Raw genomic sequence first — 27,194 nt, forward strand, 5'->3', positions numbered from 1 at the left:
GCCACCATCTGCAGGGATCGGTGTGAATCAGGGCCTCTGTCAAGAAGACATCTCTTAAGCTGGAGCCGAAGCGGAATCGTGAGGCACAGACGGTGCTGAGGGCAGACTCGCAGTGGTAACCCGAAAGGAGGACTCTGTGGATCCATAGGGCCCGAAGGCGCACCAGCAAACCAGTAGAGTGTCAAAGATGAGGAGCATGACCTTCTTAAGTCTCTCATCCTGCTAAAGCCTCACCTACAGACCTGGAAATTCAGGGTGCATTGGATTCAGATGTAAAATCGGTTCATCAATTGGAGACAGGAAGAGAGTCCGCGGGGCACCTTGACGTCCTCACAACTTCTCAGGTGGAGAGTGACTAGGCTAGGATAAGGCCCTCTTAAGACGTCTTGTGTTTTTTCTTCCGATTGGACTTACCCATAGACTTGGACATAGATGATGACCTGTTGCAGAATGGGTTCTTTCCCTTGACTTCGAGAAGCAGCAGCCTTTATGCGACTTGCAACAGTGTTTGGAGTTGTGTAGTTTGGCTTGACACTCATGGGTTGCCTTGAGTGCATCAGGGCATAAGGATCGAACATTCTGGAGTCATGGCATGACTCCTAACACCAGAGACACACCTTGTGAGATTTTGTCACATGCATGTGTTTGTGAGAATCCCTTCAAGGTTTAACCGCATCGCTGCGGCGGCTGAGCGCGCGCAAGGGAGCTCCTGAAATAGGGGAGGAGCGCAAGGACTGGAGTGCTGACCTGGGCCGCCTCAGTGCCCTGGTCCAAGATGGCGCCAGCTCCCCTGTCAGCCCGCCGGTTCAAGCGGCCTACAGCCGTGCCGGATCGGGACTCAGGGAGCTGGGGCCAACAAAGTAAGAAAGTGCAAAGTGCAGATTTTAAAAATATAAATCAGGAGATGGCCATCCGACTCTGTTTAGGTGTCCGGGATCAGACGGGAGACAGCTCTGCCAGGGAATAAGAGCACTGTTGGCAGCGTTAGCATCAGGACCAACACCAGAGAAGGTCGAGGTGGCACGACCAGCGCTGGTCCAGATCCATCCATAGATCCAAGAGGCCCAACCGGCGCCGCAGCTGCCCCTCCAGAATCCTGCAGGGCTAAAGGTGCGCCGCAGGAACGGGCCTCTCAAATATGAGGCACATGGCCTCATAAAACTCTGGCTCCCTGAAACTCAGGAAAGGGCAGAGCCGACCCAGATACTTGCTCAACTGTGGTGCCAGGCCTCAAATGTCGATAATCCATTGTCTCGTCTGGCAACATTTCTTCTTTTGTGAGACTTACCCGAGCAGCCAGACGACTGTGTGACGAGGATCTTGAACTAAGCGACCGATCTTGGAACCTTCTTCTTGACCGGAAAGAAGAGCATTGTTTGACGGGCAGCAAGGAACTTGAGGGTCCGCTACCTCAAGGCCTTGGGGTGCATAGTGCGGCAGTCTCCACCGAACTTCACGTCGTGGTTGTGTTTCAGGCAACAGAGGCAAACAAGGTGCGGGTCTGTCACCAACATCTGTCGATGACAGCCACCATAAGGCTTGAAGCTGGTCACCCTAGTGGACATCCCTGCCACATCAGGAGAAGAACTCTCCAAAAACACAATGTAGAAAAAAGTAGCTCTCTCTGGATCTGTGCTGACAGGTGCAGAAGGAAAAGAACTGGTGTCAGCATGAAGGGGTGATGCCTATAGAGGCACCGTACACGTCACATTCAGTGCAGATGACACCACGCTGAGCCAATTAACGATGAGGTACTGCTCACCAGTAATTTCCGGATCCAGTCTGACACCTGGGAATTCAGTATGGAATCTGCGGCTAGAAATCTCTATCAGATAGGTTGACGTCAACTACCTCCAGTGGCAGCTGAAAGGACTTCAGATGTCTCCACTCAATCTCCAGGCATGAAGGTGGAGGGGTAAAGAACCATTCCTCCAGACTGGGTTTGAAAATCCAGTCTCAATGACAGCTTGAGCAGGGGAAAAGTAGAGAAATGCACAAGGTCTGTGTACTACACCCCTCTTGGCCAATCCAGGGGAATAAGAATGACTTTAGCCTGACCTTAGAGAATCTTCCTCTAAACTCGAGGAATTCTAGGGTATGAGGGAAACGCGTAATGCAGGTGAAAGTTCCACCTCAACTGAAACCTGTCCCCAAGGCTCCTTTTAGGGGATACTGGAGGGTACAGAACTGCTGACATTGACCATTTTTTGATGAGGCTCATAAATCCACCTGAGGGGTGCCCCACCGGGCGAAGATGTTCTGGAATACCTCTGGTAGCAGACACCATTCTTGATTGGCAAGCTAATGCTAGCGCTGATGTTCCGACACCCCGTTAGGTGACTGGCGGTGAGTCAAATACCTTGGCAGTGTGCTCAAGCCCATAGTTTAATGCATCCAAGCAAAGTGGGTGGAGCTTAACCAAGCCTTGCTTGTTGAAGTTCCACATCACTGTTGTGTTTTCCGTCAAGATTTGGACCGACCATTCCTGGATGTAGAGGAGGAATGCTTAATGTGCCAGCCGAATCTTCTGTAGTTCCAACAGGCTGATGTGAAGAACAGTTTCTCCAGAGGCCTCTTATCGCCGGTGTCTGCAGATGAGCTCTCCACACCCTGAGGTGGGAGCATCCGTTTCTACCCTAGCCATGGCTGGAGGGGGAGAGAAGGACATCCAGCAACTCAAGTTCTCCTTGTCCCCCCACCAAATCACTTTTTTTTTCACAGAGTTTTATAAAGCGCAAACTTGACCCAAAGGTATCAGAGCACCAGTTGTGTTACAGACTGACACATTCGTTTTTTTGTTAGGCACAGCGAGATTAAGTGATTTGCCCAGTACCATAGGATGTTGAGCGTCCCTGCAGAGACTGGAACCCGGTTTCCCAGTGGCGAGGTCCACCACTTTAGCTGTAAGGCTACATCTTTTCCCCTATACTTCCGTCGCAGTGCACTCAGGCAGATCTACTTTGTACTGTAGCCACTGCCTAGGGAGACACCACTGAAGGGCTCTCATATGACAACATGCGTGCGTGACTGGAAGAACAGTACACCTAGGAATCTCAACACCCCCTCAGAAATAGAACATGTGTCACCTTGTTGGAAGGATGGAATAATCTCCTTGATGTTGCCAATCCTCTGGGAGGTAGAAAGGCTTGGAGAAGGGTGACGTCCAGTACTGACCCTATAACTGGAATCATTGGGAGAGGCACAGATGAGTTTTGGCCTTGTTGATCGGGAAGCGCAGGTTGAACAGCAGGGATACTGTTGACTGCCGAATGCGTGACACCATCTTTGGTGATCTAACTTAGATGAGTCAGTCGTTGCAGGTAAGGGAACATTGGAATGCCCGACCTGGGATGGGCCACGACCACTGCCATCACCTTTGTGAAAGCTAGAGGTGCTGATTTTAAGTCAAAGCGGAACTCTGCAAATTGGTAGTGCGTAGAACCTACTATAAACCTCAGTACTTCCAGTGAGATCGCAGAATAAGGATGTGGAAGTACCCATCCTAAAGGTTGAGTGACACCATCCAGTCTCCGAGTTCCAATGCCAGCAGAACTTGAGCCAGAGACACCATCTTCATCTTTCTCTTCAGAAGGATTACGCTTAAATCTCTGAATTCTAGGATTGCATGCAGACTGCAGTCCTTCCTGGGTACCAGTAAGTAACATGCATACCATCCCTGACTCTTTCCTGTTGTGGCACTAACTCCACCGTTCCTTTCCGTAGGAGTACTGCGACCACTTGCTGCATTATGGCTAGATCGTCTGGAGGGCGAGAAGTGAGCATGAGGGATGGGAGTGAAGCCTGAAGAAAGTCAAGGGTGCAACACCTGTCAGCAATTTAAAGGAAGCAAACATAAGTCCGAAGTAATGGCCTTCCAGGATACACACATCCCTAACCCCCCAAATCTCCAGTCTCCAAATTGGATTGAAGAAAAAAACTAGGTCTGCTTGTCTGGTGGTGCAGGAAAGGAGGAAGATGAGGAGAAGAGTGGCTGGGCAGATCCACTGCCCCTTACCCCTGCCTCTGCCCCTGTATTGTCTGACAAGCAGATTTTGTTGCTGTTTCTAGATGTGGGGCTGGTAGGCCTATTGTAGGCGGAAAGAGAAGTCTCTTGAAAAGCCATGAAAACAGTTGAACTGGCAGTAATCCCGTTTGAGAGGTGGCAGTAGCAACCCAAGTAACTAGCTTTGCCCTTGCTGGTGTTGAACTAATCTAACAGCGAGTTAACCTTTTCCCCAAAAAAGGTGTGAACCATCAAATGGGAGATCCATGAGTTTGGCCTGAACGTCGGATGAGAAGTTTCACATGGATAGCCAGGCATGTCGCTGAATGTAAGAGATGGCCATAGTCACAGAGTCTGAAGTATCCAGCCCAGACTCAATGCTATCCCAGGAGGTAATTATGTCCATAATGGATTACTTCTTGGATGTGTACCCTCATATCCTCCAGAACACAGGGAAACATTATTTGGGCCATGTCCTATAAAGTGTGGTTGCAGCAAGTGAGGAAGTAATTTGCATTCAGTGATTTTAGAACCATATTCCTCACTCAGAAAGTCTTTTTCCTCAGGCCTCCTGGCGGTTCTGACGGTAAAGGTATCAGACGACTGTCAGGAGGATACTGATGCTTGGAATACCAAGCTTTCAGTTGAAGGGAGGATAGAAAGAGACAGTGATTCAACTGGAGCAGGGTGATATTAACTCGCCACTATGCTCTTTACCACATGAGCTGATGAGAGTTTGTCCTATGCTGCCAAAGCTGGGTCCAGTAGGACGTCATTTAAAGGCAGTAATGGATTCAGCTGTAGGAGTTTCCGGTACTCATTGAGGACTTTGGTCTTAGCCTCTACTTTGAGGAGTTTTAGATCTAACACCTCTGCTGCCTTCTTGACTATTACACATAAAGAAATCACCTCTGGAGTGGTGGTCCTAGTATGAAAGTCCACCACTATCTCTGAAGTGTTTAATCTACTTATGGAAGACAGCCCTTCCAGCTCATGCCCATAGTCGGTTCCAACACCACCTCTATAAGGATAAAGGTCTAAGAGTCCAAAGTTGTTACAAACAAATCTGTTTTGCAATATGGTTTTAGGGGGCAGTGCCCTAGGTGGAGGTGATGGTGGTGCCAGTGGAGGCGGTGCTGGCCTGTGCATAGGCAGTTGTAGTGTGGTAGGCCAGAGAAACTGGAGTCAGTCCAGGTGGTGTGGCTCCGAGAGGTTTCAGGGGCCAGAGGCATCAACAGCAGTACAGAGCTATGGGGCCTGAAGGAACGCTGCATGGGGCTAACACTCTGGTAACAATGTCATACATGGCACTGAGAAACGCTGCTGAGTCGGTGCTTGAGGGCAAGAATTCCATTAGAGTTGGATCTTCCAGGAAGGTAAATGGTGGAGATCAGGTCCGCTCCAAAGCTAGGCCCAGCGGAGTCCACGAGTTCCACGAGGACCAACTCTGGCACAGAAGAAGATGATGTTGTAGAAATTGGAGGGGACCTGGGTGACTTATACTTTTCCTTCTTGTACTTCTTATGCTTCAGAAACAATGAATGTGAAGAAGGGGACCTGAAGCAAGGTTTAGAATGCCGACGACTTCGCCTGTCATCCCTGGTGCAAGCCATAAAGAGCTTGGCCTCAGGGGGCGTGGCTTGGGCGCCGGTGGCGATGGTCGCCTGAGAGCTCGGCTCCGGGACTGAGCCTGGATTTATCCTGAATATCGGAGGCTGAGGGGCACCCCAGACCCCGCATTCGGTTGAGCGGGGCGACGACACCCGCCCGAGGGCCCTGGTGGAGTTTGGTCGGAGGTGGCTTTGAAGAAATGCCGAAGTTTGCGGAGTGGCGGAGTGCGACCCAATATGGCGCCCGGACCCCTTTGTCCCCTTGATCGGACCTACGGAGTTGAGGAGGTCTCGCGGGTGTCGCCCGGCACCCGGCTTCACCAGCCTCAGGAGTTTTAGACACTAGACATTGGCTGGTTCGGACCCCCTACAGCGGGACCATACTCGATTGGACGTCCGAGCGGGTGCCCACGCACTGGAGGGCGCCGGGCACGGGCGCACTCAGCGCTAGGCAGTGGTCGACACCGCGACTCCGCAACGGGCTGCGGGTTCCTTGCCGCCCCAACTACATGGATGGCGCGACGCTCGGGCGCCACAGGACAACCGGGGGAGCTGGTGGCCCGTGCCCCGGAGCTATAGTGGGTGAACGGGCCTGCCCGACTCGGAGACGGGTATCTCCGCCCCCTTATCGGTGCCCTCGGACGCCGTGGCGGTGGCGTGAGCCGAAGCGGCGGAGTCTCCACAGGCTCTGGAGGAGGAGATCGCCCATTCCGGACTGGAGAGCGGAATCCCGGGGAAAACGTGCTGGACACTTGCACACGGAGGCAACTACTCCGGGTCCTTCGCGGAGAGCCCCTGGCAGCATGGGGAAACCTAGAGGAGCCAAGGGATCCAGCCAGGCCACCTCGGACTCTGAGGCCCAGGACAAGGAAGAACATGGAGATCCTAAAAGACCTGGTGGCGCACCACTCCAGCAACAATTTGACCGTGTACTGGAAGCTATAGAGGCAACTCGGTCGGCCCTACAACAGGACATTGCCCAGGTGGCGACTGGCCTGGGTCTCCTTAGGGCAGACCATGGCAAGCTCTCGGACCGGGTCAAGGAGGTGGAGAGCACGGTGAGGACTATAGAACCGGCGCAGAGAACCCTGGCTGCGACGATGAAGGATGCCATGTCCCGAATCGAGACCCTCGAACGGAGGGCGGAAGATGCGGAAGGCCGAAATAGGAGGAATAACATTCGGGTAGTGGGCCTGCCGGAAAAGGTTGAGGAAGGCGACATGGTGCGCTACCTGGAGACCTGGCTCCGAGACACGGTGGTCCCGGAGGGCCTGTCCTCCTTTTATACTCTAGAACGGGCCCACAGAGTTCCAGCGCGACCCCCGCAACAGGGACGAGCCCCGAGGCCGGTGGTGGCGCGGTTGCTACATTTCCGGGACAGAGACCTGATCCTCAATGCCGCCAGACACAATGGCCCGTTCCAGGTTGCAAACAGCCAGGTGAATATCTTCCCTGACTATACCTACGAGACGCAGCGCAAGCGGTTCTCCTTCCTGGCGGTCAAGCGTGAACTCAGGAGTGAAGGCATCCAATATTCACTCCTATTTCCCGCGAGGCTCCGAGTCATTGTCGACGACAAAACCCAGTTCTTCGACACCCCGGAGGAGGCCTGTGACTGGCTCGAACTGTACCGGACGGGGAAGGATGGTTATAGCGCCTCGACCCATCAGGCGGAGGAGCCGGAACAAAGGAGGCGATCTAAAAGGGACAGGAACCGCCGCGGCCGCACAGGAGGACCCTCGACAGTGGAGACATCATCTGAGCGGAGGGGAGTGTTGGAAGTTCTGTCGGAACTATCGGGAGCAAGGGGCGAAGTCATCGAAGAGGAGGAAGAAAACCCGGGTGCTCGGGGGGCTCCATCGGACTCGGAAGACTCAGTGGCAGACAGTACCCACACACCGGTGATCACACCGAAATCGGTGGAGGACCTTCTGGACGGACAGGGGTAATGGGATCGATTGCCTTGTTTTGGGTGGGGGCCCGGCAGGGGGGAGGCGGCTGCCGTCCTTTATTGCTGACAATGGGAGAGGGAGGGTCGGGAGGCTTCCACTCTTGCCCCGAAAGAATCTGATACGGGGGGGCTCATGATAGTCCTAGTAGCCTGGGCGACGAGGGCCCACTGCCTCCGCTCAGCCCGCACCTGGCCCATAAGGCCTTCCTACGGTGGCGACCGTAGGGCTAGTGGGGTTTGTGGGGTTTTTGGGGTTGTTCTCCATAGAAGTTTGGATGGGATCTAGATGGTGTAGTTTGGGTCCTGTTCTGGGGTGGATGGGTGGGGGTTCTGTTGGGTTTTGGGGGGTTTGGTTCTGGTTGGGGAAAATGGCCGCCGACAGCGCTGGGAGGAACGATGTCTTTTCTTTGTGGGGACCCGGACGGGGGGACTGTGCAAGAACACTTTGGGACAATGGCTGATGTTGCTAACTTGAAATGTATTACTTGGAACGTGAGGGGGCTTCACACTATGTCCAGGCGTCACAAGGTCCACGCTTATTTAGTGCGTAGGGGAGTGCAAATGGCGCTGCTGCAGGAAACGCATCTGAACAAGGCGGAAGGGGCGGCGCTTCAGCGTAGGTGGCGAGGACAGGTCTTCTCCACGGCGTACTCTGCTTATGCCAGGGGGGCGCTAATATGGATCAGGGCAGGAGTCCCCTTTCAAGTCACGAGGACAGTGTTGGACCCGGAGGGGCGCTTTGTGGCCATATCAGGCACGCTGGGAGGGAGGGACTTGAATGTTTGTTGTGTGTATGCCCCTAATATGGATCAGACTGCCTTCCTTTCCGGGTTATCGGGCTCGTTGGCCCACCTTTTCACCGGTCCCCTCCTGCTGGGGGGAGACTTTAACTCCGTGGTAGATGTAGACATGGACCGCTCGCATCCCCCGCTCCCCGACTCCCCGGTCCGGCGGGTGGCAAAGGGCCGTCAAGATTGGCAGACCCGTTGGGGTCTGACGGACATCTGGAGGGCGCATCACCCCGCGTCTAGAGATTATTCGTACTTTTCGAGCCTTCATGAGCTGCATGTTAGACTGGATGGCTTTCTTGGTTCGTCCGAATTAGTCTCGTCGGCGGTCCGATCAGAGTATTTATCGCGGACCATTTCGGACCATAACCCCCTCCTACTGGACATTCGCTGGTTCCCTGGGACGCCAGCGGTACCCACTTGGAAGATGCGCCCCGAGATCCTTGAGGACAGTGTCTTCAAGGCAGACCTCGGGGAGAAAATCGCGGATTATTTTGCATCCAACGGCGGTTCCGCGAGTACTAGGGCGCTCGAATGGGACGCTTTCAAGGTGGTGGTGAGGGGGTACTGTATCTCTAAGAGGGTGGGCATGCGGCGTGTTATCCTGGCTGATTTAGACGCAGCGGACCGGACGCTTCGCGAGCTCGAAATTAGCCGACCCGGACACCCGGAATTGCAAACACGAACGGTAGAGGCGAGGGAGAAGATGGCGGTGGAGGTCGAGCGGCTCCGCTGTTTCGATTACAAGGCCTACACGGTCCGATCTATAGCGGAGGGCGACAGATCGAGCGCTTTACTGGCGTGGTTGGCCAACCCTACGCGCCAGTCCCAAACGACGACTGGGATGCGTGGGGCGGATGGGACCGAGGTGTGCACCCAACCGGAGATTCTTGCTTGCTTCAGGCGCTATTACGAATGTTTATATCGCAGTCGCTCCGCACGCGACCCGGACCGGCTTGTTGACTATCTTCGCCCGCTGGAACTCCGCACGGTGGAACAAGAAGTGGCAGACGCCCTGGGATCTGACATAGGCTTGGGGGAGATCCGCGGGGCCATCAAACGGATGGCGAGGAACAAGACCCCGGGCCTGGATGGCCTGCCGGTGGAGTTCTATGCAGCTTATGCTGACCTTCTGGCCCCTCGTTTACTGGTGGTCTACAGAGAGGCGAAGAGGCTGGGTCGCCTCCCCGGCTCGATGTGTGAGGCGTTGGTGGTTCCTCTTCTCAAGCCAGGCCGAGACTCGTCTGACCCGGGGTCCTACCGTCCCCTCTCCATGTTGACGGTGGACTACAAGATATTGAGCAGCATCTTGGCCTCGAGGCTGTTGGGACACATGCGTTCCCTAGTACACGAGGACCAAGCCGGTTTCATCCCACGGCGAAATACGACCATGAACATCCGACGGTTGTTCCGCTTGCTTGGGGAACCGTTTGTGGATGCCCCGTCCCCGGTAGTTTTGTCGGTGGACCTGGAGAAGGCGTTCGATAGCCTAGAATGGGACTATTTGGACGTGGTATTGCGGAGATTCGGCCTTGGGGAGGGATTTGTTAAATGGACGGCAGTTCTTTACGCTTCTGCTTCAGCCAGGGTTAGATCGGGCCCCTTGATTTCATCGCGTTATCCGGTGGAGCGTGGCACGCGGCAAGGGTGTTCCTTATCCCCGCTTCTTTTTGCACTAGCGGTGGAGCCACTAGCGATGCATCTTCGCTCGGGAGCCCACTATACGGGCTTAAGGACAGCGGCGGGCCCGCATTACGTTTCGCTCTATGCGGACGACCTGTTGCTCTTCCTGGAGGATCCGATCACCGCATTACGGGGAGCGGAATTAGCGCTGACGGAGTTCGGGGAAGTTTCAGGACTACGAGTGAACTGGTCTAAGACCTGCCTCTTCCCGATGCGTAGGGGTGTCCCCATTCCGGCGCTAAGTGGAGAGATCAGATGGGAACCCGACTGCTTTAAATACCTTGGGGTATTTGTGTACCACGACCAGCCCGACCTCCTGGACGGAAACATTGCCCGGTGCATGCGAGCACTCCGAGGCAGCATGGATTTTTGGGCCACGCTGCCGCTCTCCGTGGCAGGACGCATTGCCCTGCTCAAAATGGTGGCGCTCCCCCGACTATTGTATTACTTTCGGACTTTGCCGATCTGGGTACCACCGGCTACGTTTCGCCGCTTGCGTTCTATGGTGATCGGGTTCCTTTGGGGCACGGGCCGGCGGCGGGTGGCTCTCAATACCCTGATGAGGCCGAAGGACGAAGGGGGGCTCGCTGTGCCGGACTTTGAGAAGTACTATCTGGCGGCGCAGCTCCAGACATACACCCAGGAGATAGCCAGGGAGTTCAGAGGCCCGGAAGACGATAGGGGGACGGGTATAGCCAGGCACGTCCTATCGTTTATCGCGCTGCGACAGCGTTTAGTCCTTCGGGACCTGTCGATGGAAGAGCGGACTATCCGACTCTGTTGGAATCGGGCTCATAATAGAGGTCACCTGCGGACCCCATATGCACCTGAAATACCATTGGGGATGCTGACGGCCCTCCCCCACGGAGGAGACTGGTCGCGACTGGCGGACTGGGAGGAGTCGGGTTTACAGCTCGTCGGAGACCTGTATGAGGACGGAGTGCTCCTGTCCTTTCAGGATCTCATTGACCGCTTTGGGATCCCCCGGGGCGACTTTCTGCTGCACTCGGCCATTGTGCGAGTAATCCAGGCGTATTGGCAAAACGGACTAGAGGAACCTCAGTTGTCTCAGGTGTGCCAGTATGTAATGATGTCGGCAGGAACAGTGAAGGCGGTCACATGCCTTTACAGCAGGCTGATCGCCGAGGGGTTGGTCCCTCTCACTACACTGAAGTCCCGCTGGGAAGAGGACATCGGTAGGGAGATCCCGGAGACGACCTGGTCCCAGCTGGTGAGGCGAGCATGGAAGGGTACGCGTTGTGCCCGTTTCCAACTGGTCCACTACTATGTTCTCCATAGGGCGTACCTGACCCCGGTTAAGATCAGGCGTTATTTTGCCACAGCCTCGGCGGAATGCCCTAGGTGCCCGGCTCAGGAGGCGGACCTCCTACACATGCTATGGGCCTGTCCCGGTTTGACGGCCTACTGGCAGGAGGTGGCGGCGACCTTAGAAGAGGTGACGGGGAGGCGCTTATCGTTCGACGCGGCGGTAGGGCTACTGCACTGGTTCCCCCATACCCCCCGGAATAAAATCTCCAGTAAATTTATAGACCTGGGGCTCCTACTGGCTAAACGAGAGGTGACCAGGAATTGGAAGGCACGTGCTGGCCCTACGGGCAGCAGATGGCACGGTGAACTTTTGAAATGGGCGGCGGGTGAGAGCGCGCTGCGATATCAGTTGGCTTGGAGGCAAAGCAATGAGAAGGCGCAGGAGGCCGCGTTAGAATGGGAAACGCTGGTGCAAGCCCTCAGGGATTATTGTACCCCCAGCGATTCCGAAAACGAAGAAGCAACTAGACCCGAGTCCCTTTAAACACTAGCATTAACAGCACTATTATCTTCCCCGGGGGTCACACAGTGGATCCTACAGTGATAAACTCCCTGGCGCTGAAGGTGGGGGGGGGGGGGGGGGGGAGTTTCATAATGTCTGGTAGTTGAGGGGGGGGGGGTTTCTTCTTTTTGGGGGTTAGGGTTTGTTTAGAAAAGCAGATGACGGACAGTGTGTTATCCGGACCAGCTCTAGCACCCTATTGACCCCAGCTACATTCACCGCCTAACCCCGAGAACACGAACCGCTTGGCTGCATAGCAATACTATGGAAGGGGATCGGTGGGCTGTGTTGTGTAAGAGTTGGCTATAATATGATGCTGGTCATTACTGTATTGTCGTACTAATTCCTGCAATAAAAATATATTTAAAAAAAAAAAAAAAAAAAAAAAAAAAAAGAGCTTGGCCTCATTTTCTTTGACAGCCTTTGGGTGCATGCTCTGACAGGATTCGCAGGAGTGTGAGTTGTGATCCGACCCAAGGCAATAGAGACAAATGGAGTGACAGTTAGCAATAGACAACTGTCCCTCACAACACTTGCAGGGCTTAAAACTCAAACGTTTCGATGGTGATATGGTACTGCACTATTTTTGTGTGTGAGATAAACTAACAACTCTGAAGAGCTAGCTGCATTGAATGTGCAGAAAAATGGCAAGTGATGGTGCACCAGGATGGGTACTGTATGGCTTAAGTGGTGCCTTTCAACACCATTTCCCACACTGCACAAGGCCAGCACCCCCTACCGGTGACGTGAGAGCTTTGAATTATCTAGATCCAGTATGACACAATGGATAATGCAACAGGTGAGGAATCTGGCAGTAAAGTAACAATCAGAGAGAGCCCTAAGAACTGACTGCTGTACAAGGCCTTGTAGTCTTGCATCTGGATGGTGGTAATGCCCTGCTTCATGTCCTCCCAGACTCCATACTATCAACCCTAGGTAGCATCCTAAGCACCACGTATGTCTCATCCAAGTCCTGAAAAAAAAAAGATCACATCACCCCCAAACAAACATCATCAAACCAGCTGCTCTTTTCACTCATTGGCTTTATGCTTGTCTTTGACTTAATACAGCATTCCACTTCCTTTTGGATAGGTTTGTGCTATAAAAAAATACCACGTACATACATATCTTTATGAATACGAAGGCGCCGAGTATGTACCTAACACTTGAATATTCACTTACTCCCACACCATTTAGAGTAGGTATGGTGGGCAGTGGCCTTCTGTACCCATATCAGAGATTAAATTCCTGACTTCAGGATATTGATATTCACTTCTTTGCCAGACGTAGAAATACATTTTCTGTTAATGCTACAGATTAACTCAGGTCCACAATATGGCTGTAAAGAACACCTTAGTCAGCACTACCAACTTGGAACTAGTGAAAACCAATGCAGGATCAAAATAGATGAGATTTCTTTGCCTCCTGAAGTGAAAAAGGGATGTACGCGACACTAGGCAAATTAAGCCCATATGCATATCTCTCTCTCTCCCGCTCTATATACAAACAGTGAATTTAAATATTTATGTATGCACATCTCAAAACTTACATAGTCAAATGTATCTAGTGGATGCATATGTTATGTTATGTTATAACTATTTATATAGCGCTCAGCTGCCCCAGCGAGGCACAGTAAGACAGATATCATGAGAAATTATATGCACGAATAATAACTGTGTCTTTGCAACTCTCCACGGGTAATGGCTGATAACCATTTGAAAAGTATATTTATATCAAACAGACCAGCAAAATGTAATAAAAAAGATCACCAATATCCTGCAAGATGCCGGAAACTCACATCAAACTTTTCTTTCAGCACTTTCGTTAATACCACTTTGAAAAATATGTTTAAGTTTGAAATGTATTTTGAACTAACCGAGTCTTAATATTCAGTAGAAATGCTAACTTAAACTGTATCCTCTTACCTTGAAAACCTAATCCTTGTCTATTCACAGGTTCATCTAACGAGGAATCATGCGAGTTGCTTTCATCTATAAATCCAAAATAAAAGGGACAATGGAATTAAAAGGATGCAGTACACAAAAAATTATTTCAAACACAAGGGAATGCTCATGTTACTTTATTGCTCTACCTTTCTGGGCATTGTTAAATTCAGGAGTAAGCATGCTCCTACCTAGGGTTACTGCAGTGTCGACAACAGAATCTTTCCCTCCTTCAACAAGAAGATCAGGCCTGAAAAAAAACAGAACAGAAAGAGTAGTGAAATTGAGTCATTCTTTGGTCTTTCAAGACATGCTCGACCTAAAGAACAGTGAATTGATGGATTTACTTCATTGGTCTAGCAAGAAGTGTGCAAGCTAGAGAGCACTGTGATTAATTTCTTCCGTTGGTCCATCAAGAAACACTCAATCTGCTCTGCTGTTGGATCATTTCTTGACAGACTAGTGGGATGAATCTAACAGCTAAAAATTCAGTACATTTTAGTTAAAATTAAGTATGGAAAAACACAAGACCCCCTACATTTTGGGAGAAAGTAGCCTTTCAAGTACAATAACAACTCAAAAATACCAAGATGTATTATAACTTGAGAAACCATTCCATTCAACAAACTTTATTTCGGTCAATATAGACCATAAAAAGTAGATGATACAAATACATACATAGCTAAATTTGAGCAATATTAAAAATTCATCAAAGACAGATTATAAAAGATAGCCACAATGCATTTTAAGTTAGTCAAGTATCATTACAGCAATAGTCCAGAGAGTAAAAATAATTAAAAGCAGGTTAAAAAATAATGTTAAAAAGGTTAAATTGAGACAAAGTACAAAGAGAAATATTAAAGGTTGCTGTGGTGAATTTAACAACACCCTACGCCTATGCCACATAGAATTGAGGAATTGGGACACGGCAAAAACTGTGGGGGTGGGTTGGTGAGTATCAGATCTCAGTATTCTATATGCCTCCGAACACTGCCTACACCCCAGATGTCTACAGAGTGGAAGGAGCCAAGGCCGTCTGGCTATTTTATAACCAGGGCGAAAAAAAAGAACATGAATGTCGGACTCGTCTTGACTATTGCAAGCAGGACACCCAAGGGAAGGAGCTTTTGACCATTTGTTCGTGAATGCATGAACCGGCAAGGTCCCTATTCTAAACTGGATATATAGCTGCCTTGCCATGGAAGGTTGTATATCATCCTGAAAAGGCTCAAAGAGGTACTGAGCTTTAATATTAAGGAAGTCAGCAGTTAGGTACCCAAGTTAAGTGTTCCCCTGGATATCGGCTAGTCTGAGTGATCTATAGGCTCTTACTAGTTCTAGTCGTGGAATTGTCAAGGACACTTCCTCAGGGTTACTGCCTTGAGTTCAGACTGGCAGACTGCTAATTCAGGGGTCACCCACAGTCTACGCCAAAAGGACAATGGTCAGAGTCCAATCTCCTTCAGCAATAGGTCTAATTCCTAAATCCAGGCATAGGGGGATGAGGGGCGTGCTTGGCAGTAGGCCCAAGAGCTATCTCACAAATTTATTCTCTATTTTGGCCAATCTGCCAGAGAGAAGGTGACCCCAAAGTTCCGTCCAATACATTTCAGCACTCCTGACTTGTAGTTTATATATCTCATTCACCCGGCCAGGCGGGTTGAATGTTGAGTTAATAAAGGTTTTTGCAATTCCCCCAACCATCTGCTCTAGCCTAAAGCTTGCTTTGTCTAGTTGCTGGCCCCATTCAAATGTTTCGGACTACGTGACACCAAGGTAATCAAAGACGGTCACCCTCTCTAACAGGGTGCCATTTAAGGAGGGGTTTAGAAGAGATGTTTTGGCTGGGTTAAAGACGATAAATTTGGTCTTTGATGTATTGATCTCCAGCCCCCTGTTTTTACAAAATAAAGAGAAACTATCAAGAATACTTTGGATGCCCATAGGGGACTTAGATAACAACAAGGTGTCATCCGCAAACATCATTGCTGGCACCTTACCATGCACCAGCTTTGAGGCGTCGTTCTCCACTACCTCATTTAATTGTGCCACCAAAGCATTGATAAAGAGACAAAACAGGGTAAGGGCCAGCACACACCCCTGTCTTACTCCTCTGTTGACTGGGAAGCGGGGGGTCAATTCCCTGGATTTCTGTTAAACTTGGTATCATTGGTGTGAGTCTCCCTTCCATTTTTTACTTATTGCCTCCTCTGTTTTTGATCTGTTTTGCTGGTTAGATGCTTTGGGCACTGTGCCACTGCTATTCAGTGCCACAGTGAAAGTGCTCCCTATGTTACATTGATGTTTTGATTAGTGACTCCATGATTCTGCTATTTGATTTACTTGTCAGACCCTAGTACAGTGCACCATGTGAACCCAGGGCTTGTAAATCAAATGCTGCTGGTGGGCTTGCAGCACTGGTTGTGCCACCCACAGAAGCAGCTTGTAAAGTGTGTCTCAGGCCTGCCATTGCAGAGCCTGTGTGCAGCCTAGTACTGCCATGTTGACTTGGCAAGTGCACCCACTTGCCAGTCCCTAAACCGTCTCTTTTCTTCATATTAGACATCCCTAAGGTAGGTCCAAGGGCAGGGTGCATTGTAAATATAAGGTATGACATGCCCTGGTGTGTGTGGCATGTCCTAATAGTGAATGACAGCCATTTTTGTTTTTCACTATTGCAAGGCCACCTGTTCCCCATAGGCTGGAATGGGCAATTTGATTATAACATCTTATAATCCTAACTGACTCAGGGAACTAGGTAGAAATTCAAGTATAGTATGCCTGAACTCAGAATGATAAAATACATCTTTTAGTAAAGTTAATGTTAACATTCTGTGTTGGAAAATACCACTTTTAGAAAGTAGGTATTTTCTTGCCTAACTATCCAAGCCTGCCTCTGCTAGGTTGTGTATTCCTTGTCTGGAGTTTGAGTGATAGGGGCTAGGGGATTCCAGGAGACAGGGTGAGTCAGCACAAGGCTGAATAGAGAGATCTGCATGCAGATGGGTAGGAGGAATTGCACCTGGGACCTGAATAAGGCTGTGCCTTCCCTCCACAAAGCTGGCTCACCCTCCTGTGGTGTGTATAATGTCCCTGGCCTACACTGTGAAAGGAAAGAAGGAGTCTTGTCAACAAAGTGCTCCAAGACTGACCAGAACTGGTTTGGACTAGGCAAAGGCCTCTCTGCCTTCAGAGGACAAAGGATGTTGCAGTATAAATATGGGGACCCAGACCCCAAAACTTTAGATCACTTCTGGGGACAAGACAAACCGTTTGCCAAGAAGAAGAACCAAGGCAGCTGCAGGAGTCTAGACTGCCCCACTGCCATTGTGCTGTGTTGGCCGCAGTGGTTTCTTTGTTTGCCAAGGAAAGGAGAAGGAACTTTCAAAGAACTTTCATCATCTTGCAGAATATTACTCCAAAGGCTTGAACTTGTGCCTGCCTCCAGCTGAATTCTCAGGGACAAAAGACTTCACCCCCAGCTCCCCTCTGAATTTTCTTACTGGGAATTCTGTCTGCAGAAGCCTGCGTGTCCCTGGGAGCTGGAAGCGTGAAGCATCTAGAAGAAGTATGTTGCTGTTGCAGCTGTTGCCGTTGCATCGCCGGAGTAGCGTGTCGCCGCCGCCGCATCACCAGTGAAGCGTGCCTTCGTCAAAGATGTTACCCGACGCATCACCGGAGAAGCGTGTCGCCGCTGCAAGGTCGGCGTCGCATCACCGGAGAAGCGCGTCGCAGGGCCTGTCACGGCTCCAAAGCTACAGAGTTCGCCGCACGGCGGCCAGGCGTGCAGGCGACGTCTTCACGTCGTCGCATCAAGGGCGTTATCTTTTTGCATCGCACCGGATTGTGGCATCACATCGAGGCACCATCTTGTCGCATCGCAACCGGAACACAGCACGAGAATCTACGCATCACCTACTCTCCAGTAAGGACCAAGACACATCCCCTTTTCTGTGGAAGCATTGAGGCGCAACGCATCGTCTCCCCCGAAGCAAGGAAGCAACGCATCTCCAACTCTGCGAGTCTTTTGTTTGTTTCGCATCCAGGCCCCCTACCATCTTTAAGCCTATTTTAAGTACAGTATTGTGCATTTGTGTCGTTTGTGGTCTTGGGTTAAGTCTATATAAAGAATACTTATTTTTATAAGACATGTGTTGTGACCATCTGTAATGTTTTCACTGTATTACTGTGTGTATTCACAAATGCTTAACACACTGCCTCTGAGATAAGCCTGTCTGCTCGTGCCAAGCTACCAAGGGGGTGAGCAGGGGTTATCCAGTAGTGTAATCCCCTTTCCCTGACTTAGAAGCAAGGGTCCCTATTTGGTCAAAGGTGTACACCATTACTATCTATAAACCCCAAGTTCTAACAATTTCCGATACCTTACTTGGGTAAAATTACCTGCATGCAGTCTCATGATCAGTGACAACAGTTTGGCTCACGGGACCAAATCGAAGGCCGATTTAGGATCTACGAATATCAAATAGAGGCTGCCACCCTCTATTGACACTGTCTTCCAGTATAATAATTGGAGCCTGAAGATTTGATCGATAGTGGAGATGTTCTTCCGAAAACCAGCTCGATATGCCCTCAGGATTTCACGCTCTTCCATCCAGGAGTGGAGGCACTCGATAAGAATCCTAGCAAACAATTTCTGAGTGACGTCGATCAGGCTGATCGGCCTTTAGTTGGTGGGCAGGAGAGGGGAGCCCTTCTTAAAGACTGGGACATTTCAGTTCCTAACCAGGTGTGCGGGATCTTCATGCCATTCAAAATGACATTAAATATTACCCAAAGGTAGGGTCCCCATATATTTGGTTCCTCCTGAAACAAATCCCCAAGAATCTTTTCTAGTCCGGGGCATTACCAAGGGGAAGCTTCCTGATTGCGTATAAAACGTCTGTTAAAGTAAACCCTTGGGACTCTTCAGGAGAATCCCTAGGTCTGCTAAAGATGTTTCATCTTTGGGTTCTGTGGCTTCCTCAGTGGAATACAGAGCTTGGAAGTGAGACTTCCATGCAGCTGCAACAATATTCGGCTCTAAGGCTGAGTTCTCTATACTATTGTCTGTATTCACTAGCAACTAGAACAACATCATGTCCCTATTACAAAGTGCTGTTTTAATGGCATCCCAAATTTCAAGCTCCCAGTTCTTCTTAGCTAACTTGGTACTGTCTCAATAAAGGGCCCTGTTTAATTTAAATAAGGATCTATCCTTACTTTTGATGGCATCTATAAGGGCAGCCTTTGCCTTGCGACAAGAAGTGTTGAACCAAGTTTGTTTGGCACCCTTATTCGCCTTAGAATGCGTCAGAGGATTAAAAATATTAGTCAGGCTAGTTGTCAATTCTACGTGCAGTACCTCAAATCAACTGATGGTTTGAGGAGAGTCAAGTGACATGGCAGCCTCCTCCATTTCCATTAACCCCTTCGAGGCTAATGACGAGCTGGGCTCGTCATGGCGCTTACCTGTCGTGCGCGGATGACAAGGCCAGCTCGTCATCAGCCCCACCCTCGGGGGAAGCGCTGGCGCTCCCCCCGAGGGTCTGCGATCTTGGTTGTGCTGCTGGGGGCGGCAGCGGAAGAGCTTCCGCTGCCCCCCCCGCACCCCCCCGTGGGAATCCCTGATGACGTCAGCGCGCACAGCGTGCGCTGACATCATCAGGGATTCCCTGCGCTCGGGAAGCCATTTGCTTCCTGAGCGCCGTGCAGCAAGGTAGGATTTTTGAACTCCGGCGGGGGTTTGGGGCAGCGAAGAGGCATCAGGGGAGAGGAAAGAGATTTTCCTTTCCCCTGATGTCTCTTTGCAGGGCATTTCTGCCTCACGATCGCGCACAGCGTCGCCATTGTGCGGCGGAAATGCCCCCACTAGCACCAGGGATTGTGTATTTAGCTTTTCGGAAGCGACCCCTTGGGCAAGGGTCGCTTCCAGGTGGGCAGCCAATTAATTTTCAATTTTCTGCCCCCCCTGGGGGCAAATCGGCCCGTTTTTTCGGCCGTTTTGCCCCCAGGGGGGGGCAGAAATTTCCCACTAGCACCAGGGTTGTTTTGTTAAGCCAAGATGGCGGCGATGGCTTTTGTTTACGTTTTTGTGTCCCCCCCTGGGGGCAAATCGGCCCGTTTTTTTTGCCGTTTTGCCCCCAGGGGGGACAGAAAATGCCCACTAGCACCAGGGATTTTGTTTTTAGCTTTTAGGAAGCGACCCCTTGGGCAAGGGTCACTTCCAGGTGGCCTCATATTTAACTTTTTGTTTTTCTGCCCCCCCTGGGGGCAAATCGGCCTGTTTTTCGGCCGTTTTGCCCCCAGGGGGGGCAGAAATTTCCCACTAGCACCAGGGTTTTTTGTTGGGGCAATGTGTTTGTTTTGGGAAGCGACCCCTTGGGTAAGGGTCGCTTCCAGGTGGCCATGATGGTTTTTTTGTTTTTCTGTCCACCCTGGGGGCAGTTTTGCACCCGGGGGGGGGGGGGCAGAAAATGCCCACTAGCACCAGGGAATTAAAATTTTGTTTTTAGGTAGCGACCCCTTGGGCAAGGAGTAGTGCTTGGCTGGCGGTGTGTGCGGAGTGGCGCTTGGCTTGCAGTGTGCGTGGAGTGGTGTTTGGCTGGCGGTGCGTGTGGAGTGGCGTTTGGCTGGATGTGCGTGCAGTGGTACTTGGCTGTCTGTGCACGGAGTGGTGTTTGGCTGGTGGTGTGTGTGGAGTGGTACTTGGCTGGATGTGTGCGTGGAGCGGTGTTTGGCTGGTGGTGAGTGGCGCTTGGCTTGCCGTGTGCGTGGAGTGGTGCTTGGCTGGCGGTGTGTGTGGAGTGGTACTTGGCTGTCGGTGTGCGCTGAGTGGTTTTTGGCTGGCGGTGTGCGTGGAGGGGTACTTGGCTATCTATGCACAGAGTGGTGCTTGGCTGGCAGTGTGTGTGGAGTGGTACTTGGCTGTCTGTGCACGGAGTGGTGTTTGGCTGGTGGTGTGTGGCGCTTGGCTTGCGGTGTGCGTGGAGTGGTGCTTGGCTGGCGGTGTGCGTGCAGTGGTACTTGGCTGTCTGTGCACGGAGTGGTGTTTGGCTGGTGGTGTGTGTGGAGTGGTGTTTGGCTGGCGGTGTGTGTGGAGTGGTACTTGGCTGGATGTGTGCGTGGAGAGGTGTTTGGCTGGTGGTGAGTGGCGCTTGGCTTGCGGTGTGCGTGGAGTGGTGCTTGGCTGGCGGTGTGTGTGGAGTGGTACTTGGCTGTCGGTGTGCGCTGAGTGGTGTTTGGCTGGCGGTGTGCGTGGAGTGGTACTTGGCTATCTATGCACGGAGTGGTGCTTGGCTGGCGGTGTGTGTGGAGTGGCGCTTGGCTGGTGGTGTGTGTGGAGTGGTCATTTGCTGTCTGTGCATGGAGTGCTGCTTGGCTGGCGGTGTGTGTGGAGTGGCGCTTGGCTGGTGGTGTGCGTGGAGTGATACTTTGCTGTCTGTGCACGGAGTGGTGCTTGGCTGACGGTGTGTGTGGAGTGGCGCAAGGCTGGTGGTGTGCGAGGAGTGCTACTTTGATGTCTGTGCACGGAGTGCTGCTTGGCTGGCGGTATGCGTGGAGTGGCGCTTGGCTGGTGGTGTGTGAGTAGTTACTTTCTGTTGGTCACTACACACATTGCTAGTTGAGTGACACTCTACGCAGTCCATCTTTTTCTGTAGTTGCTGTGTCAGATATGTGGGCGTGTGAAAGTGATGGGCCCTTGAATGGCGCTGGCGGTGTAAATGTTTTGTATGTGTCACACGTACAAAAGGTATATGAATGTCCTTACTGCCCCTGTGTGATGGGGGTACTGTTAGGAGCAAAAGACTGACTGGCACCAAAGGGGTCTGGCAGTAAAAAAAATTCAAAAAATTAACCAGTGTCTTGATGTTAAACCTCATCTAATCCCAATTTAATTGTGCCACCAAAGCATTGATAAAGAGACAAAACAGGGTAAGGGCCAGCACACACCCCTGTCTTACTCCTCTGTTGACTGGGAAGCGGGGGGTCAATTCCCTGGATTTCTGTTAAACTTGGTATCATTGGTGTGAGTCTCCCTTCCATTTTTTACTTATTGCCTCCTCTGTTTTTGATCTGTTTTGCTGGTTAGATGCTTTGGGCACTGTGCCACTGCTATTCAGTGCCACAGTGAAAGTGCTCCCTATGTTACATTGATGTTTTGATTAGTGACTCCATGATTCTGCTATTTGATTTACTTGTCAGACCCTAGTACAGTGCACCATGTGAACCCAGGGCTTGTAAATCAAATGCTGCTGGTGGGCTTGCAGCACTGGTTGTGCCACCCACAGAAGCAGCTTGTAAAGTGTGTCTCAGGCCTGCCATTGCAGAGCCTGTGTGCAGCCTAGTACTGCCATGTTGACTTGGCAAGTGCACCCACTTGCCAGTCCCTAAACCGTCTCTTTTCTTCATATTAGACATCCCTAAGGTAGGTCCAAGGGCAGGGTGCATTGTAAATATAAGGTATGACATGCCCTGGTGTGTGTGGCATGTCCTAATAGTGAATGACAGCCATTTTTGTTTTTCACTATTGTAAGGCCACCTGTTCCCCATAGGCTGGAATGGGCAATTTGATTATAACATCTTATAATCCTAACTGACTCAGGGAACTAGGTAGAAATTCAAGTATAGTATGCCTGAACTCAGAATGATAAAATACATCTTTTAGTAAAGTTAATGTTAACATTCTGTGTTGGAAAATACCACTTTTAGAAAGTAGGTATTTTCTTGCCTAACTATCCAAGCCTGCCTCTGCTAGGTTGTGTATTCCTTGTCTGGAGTTTGAGTGATAGGGGCTAGGGGATTCCAGGAGACAGGGTGAGTCAGCACAAGGCTGAATAGAGAGATCTGCATGCAGATGGGTAGGAGGAATTGCACCTGGGACCTGAATAAGGCTGTGCCTTCCCTCCACAAAGCTGGCTCACCCTCCTGTGGTGTGTATAATGTCCCTGGCCTACACTGTGAAAGGAAAGAAGGAGTCTTGTCAACAAAGTGCTCCAAGACTGACCAGAACTGGTTTGGACTAGGCAAAGGCCTCTCTGCCTTCAGAGGACAAAGGATGTTGCAGTATAAATATGGGGACCCAGACCCCAAAACTTTAGATCACTTCTGGGGACAAGACAAACCGTTTGCCAAGAAGAAGAACCAAGGCAGCTGCAGGAGTCTAGACTGCCCCACTGCCATTGTGCTGTGTTGGCCGCAGTGGTTTCTTTGTTTGCCAAGGAAAGGAGAAGGAACTTTCAAAGAACTTTCATCATCTTGCAGAATATTACTCCAAAGGCTTGAACTTGTGCCTGCCTCCAGCTGAATTCTCAGGGACAAAAGACTTCACCCCCAGCTCCCCTCTGAATTTTCTTACTGGGAATTCTGTCTGCAGAAGCCTGCGTGTCCCTGGGAGCTGGAAGCGTGAAGCATCTAGAAGAAGTATGTTGCTGTTGCAGCTGTTGCATCGCCGGAGTAGCGTGTCGCCGCCGCCGCATCACCAGTGAAGCGTGCCTTCGTCAAAGATGTTACCCGACGCATCACCGGAGAAGCGTGTCGCCGCTGCAAGGTCGGCGTCGCATCACCGGAGAAGCGCGTCGCAGGGCCTGTCACGGCTCCAAAGCTACAGAGTTCGCCGCACGGCGGCCAGGCGTGCAGGCGACGTCTTCACGTCGTCGCATCAAGGGCGTTATCTTTTTGCATCGCACCGGATTGTGGCATCACATCGAGGCACCATCTTGTCGCATCGCAACCGGAACACAGCACGAGAATCTACGCATCACCTACTCTCCAGTAAGGACCAAGACACATCCCCTTTTCTGTGGAAGCATTGAGGCGCAACGCATCGTCTCCCCCGAAGCAAGGAAGCAACGCATCTCCAACTCTGCGAGTCTTTTGTTTGTTTCGCATCCAGGCCCCCTACCATCTTTAAGCCTATTTTAAGTACAGTATTGTGGATTTGTGTCGTTTGTGGTCTTGGGTTAAGTCTATATAAAGAATACTTATTTTTATAAGACATGTGTTGTGACCATCTGTAATGTTTTCACTGTATTACTGTGTGTATTCACAAATGCTTAACACACTGCCTCTGAGATAAGCCTGTCTGCTCGTGCCAAGCTACCAAGGGGGTGAGCAGGGGTTATCCAGTAGTGTAATCCCCTTTCCCTGACTTAGAAGCAAGGGTCCCTATTTGGTCAAAGGTGTACACCATTACTATCTAGAAACCCCAAGTTCTAACAATTTCCGATACCTTACTTGGGTAAAATTACCTGCATGCAGTCTCATGATCAGTGACAACAGTTTGGCTCACGGGACCAAATCGAAGGCCGATTTAGGATCTACGAATATCAAATAGAGGCTGCCACCCTCTATTGACACTGTCTTCCAGTATAATAATTGGAGCCTGAAGATTTGATCGATAGTGGAGATGTTCTTCCGAAAACCAGCTCGATATGCCCTCAGGATTTCACGCTCTTCCATCCAGGAGTGGAGGCACTCGATAAGAATCCTAGCAAACAATTTCTGAGTGACGTCGATCAGGCTGATCGGCCTTTAGTTGGTGGGCAGGAGAGGGGAGCCCTTCTTAAAGACTGGGACATTTCAGTTCCTAACCAGGTGTGCGGGATCTTCATGCCATTCAAAATGACATTAAATATTACCCAAAGGTAGGGTCCCCATATATTTGGTTCCTCCTGAAACAAATCCCCAAGAATCTTTTCTAGTCCGGGGCATTACCAAGGGGAAGCTTCCTGATTGCGTATAAAACGTCTGTTAAAGTAAACCCTTGGGACTCTTCAGGAGAATCCCTAGGTCTGCTAAAGATGTTTCATCTTTGGGTTCTGTGGCTTCCTCAGTGGAATACAGAGCTTGGAAGTGAGACTTCCATGCAGCTGCAACAATATTCGGCTCTAAGGCTGAGTTCTCTATACTATTGTCTGTATTCACTAGCAACTAGAACAACATCATGTCCCTATTACAAAGTGCTGTTTTAATGGCATCCCAAATTTCAAGCTCCCAGTTCTTCTTAGCTAACTTGGTACTGTCTCAATAAAGGGCCCTGTTTAATTTAAATAAGGATCTATCCTTACTTTTGATGGCATCTATAAGGGCAGCCTTTGCCTTGCGACAAGAAGTGTTGAACCAAGTTTGTTTGGCACCCTTATTCGCCTTAGAATGCGTCAGAGGATTAAAAATATTAGTCAGGCTAGTTGTCAATTCTACGTGCAGTACCTCAAATCAACTGATGGTTTGAGGAGAGTCAAGTGACATGGCAGCCTCCTCCATTTCCATTAACCCCTTCGAGGCTAATGACGAGCTGGGCTCGTCATGGCGCTTACCTGTCGTGCGCGGATGACAAGGCCAGCTCGTCATCAGCCCCACCCTCGGGGGAAGCGCTGGCGCTCCCCCCGAGGGTCTGCGATCTTGGTTGTGCTGCTGGGGGCGGCAGCGGAAGAGCTTCCGCTGCCCCCCCCCCGCACCCCCCCATGGGAATCCCTGATGACGTCAGCGCGCACAGCGTGCGCTGACATCATCAGGGATTCCCTGCGCTCGGGAAGCCATTTGCTTCCTGAGCGCCGTGCAGCAAGGTAGGATTTTTGAACTCCGGCGGGGGTTTGGGGCAGCGAAGAGGCATCAGGGGAGAGGAAAGAGATTTTCCTTTCCCCTGATGTCTCTTTGCAGGGCATTTCTGCCTCACGATCGCGCACAGCGTCGCCATTGTGCGGCGGAAATGCCCCCACTAGCACCAGGGATTGTGTATTTAGCTTTTCGGAAGCGACCCCTTGGGCAAGGGTCGCTTCCAGGTGGGCAGCCAATTAATTTTCAATTTTCTGCCCCCCCTGGGGGCAAATCGGCCCGTTTTTTCGGCCGTTTTGCCCCCAGGGGGGGGCAGAAATTTCCCACTAGCACCAGGGTTGTTTTGTTAAGCCAAGATGGCGGCGATGGCTTTTGTTTACGTTTTTGTGTCCCCCCCTGGGGGCAAATCGGCCCGTTTTTTTTGCCGTTTTGCCCCCAGGGGGGACAGAAAATGCCCACTAGCACCAGGGATTTTGTTTTTAGCTTTTAGGAAGCGACCCCTTGGGCAAGGGTCACTTCCAGGTGGCCTCATATTTAACTTTTTGTTTTTCTGCCCCCCCTGGGGGCAAATCGGCCTGTTTTTCGGCCGTTTTGCCCCCAGGGGGGGCAGAAATTTCCCACTAGCACCAGGGTTTTTTGTTGGGGCAATGTGTTTGTTTTGGGAAGCGACCCCTTGGGTAAGGGTCGCTTCCAGGTGGCCATGATGGTTTTTTTGTTTTTCTGTCCACCCTGGGGGCAGTTTTGCACCCAGGGTGGGGGGCAGAAAATGCCCACTAGCACCAGGGAATTAAAATTTTGTTTTTAGGTAGCGACCCCTTGGGCAAGGAGTAGTGCTTGGCTGGCGGTGTGTGCGGAGTGGCGCTTGGCTTGCAGTGTGCGTGGAGTGGTGTTTGGCTGGCGGTGCGTGTGGAGTGGCGTTTGGCTGGATGTGCGTGCAGTGGTACTTGGCTGTCTGTGCACGGAGTGGTGTTTGGCTGGTGGTGTGTGTGGAGTGGTACTTGGCTGGATGTGTGCGTGGAGCGGTGTTTGGCTGGTGGTGAGTGGCGCTTGGCTTGCCGTGTGCGTGGAGTGGTGCTTGGCTGGCGGTGTGTGTGGAGTGGTACTTGGCTGTCGGTGTGCGCTGAGTGGTTTTTGGCTGGCGGTGTGCGTGGAGGGGTACTTGGCTATCTATGCACAGAGTGGTGCTTGGCTGGCAGTGTGTGTGGAGTGGTACTTGGCTGTCTGTGCACGGAGTGGTGTTTGGCTGGTGGTGTGTGGCGCTTGGCTTGCGGTGTGCGTGGAGTGGTGCTTGGCTGGCGGTGTGCGTGCAGTGGTACTTGGCTGTCTGTGCACGGAGTGGTGTTTGGCTGGTGGTGTGTGTGGAGTGGTGTTTGGCTGGCGGTGTGTGTGGAGTGGTACTTGGCTGGATGTGTGCGTGGAGAGGTGTTTGGCTGGTGGTGAGTGGCGCTTGGCTTGCGGTGTGCGTGGAGTGGTGCTTGGCTGGCGGTGTGTGTGGAGTGGTACTTGGCTGTCGGTGTGCGCTGAGTGGTGTTTGGCTGGCGGTGTGCGTGGAGTGGTACTTGGCTATCTATGCACGGAGTGGTGCTTGGCTGGCGGTGTGTGTGGAGTGGCGCTTGGCTGGTGGTGTGTGTGGAGTGGTCATTTGCTGTCTGTGCATGGAGTGCTGCTTGGCTGGCGGTGTGTGTGGAGTGGCGCTTGGCTGGTGGTGTGCGTGGAGTGATACTTTGCTGTCTGTGCACGGAGTGGTGCTTGGCTGACGGTGTGTGTGGAGTGGCGCAAGGCTGGTGGTGTGCGAGGAGTGCTACTTTGCTGTCTGTGCACGGAGTGCTGCT

The 27,194-nt window shown here is 51.3% G+C and overlaps 1 protein-coding gene across 1 annotated transcript in view; it reads right to left on the bottom strand.

Moving 5' to 3' along the window:
* GTF2IRD1 (GTF2I repeat domain containing 1) overlaps positions 1-27,194 on the bottom strand; it is a 993,687-nt gene that overhangs the window by 245,004 nt on the left and 721,489 nt on the right. Inside the window, exons 19-20 of the mRNA XM_086954598.1 lie at positions 14,001-14,059; positions 13,792-13,857 (exon numbers count right to left, since the gene is read on the bottom strand). Of these exons, the coding sequence (XP_086810724.1) occupies positions 13,792-13,857; positions 14,001-14,059 (125 nt within the window). The remainder of the gene's footprint in view (positions 1-13,791; positions 13,858-14,000; positions 14,060-27,194) is intronic.

This window comes from Lissotriton vulgaris, chromosome 2_1, assembly GCF_964263255.1.
Source record: "Lissotriton vulgaris chromosome 2_1, aLisVul1.2, whole genome shotgun sequence".
Taxonomy (NCBI): Eukaryota; Metazoa; Chordata; class Amphibia; order Caudata; family Salamandridae; genus Lissotriton; species Lissotriton vulgaris.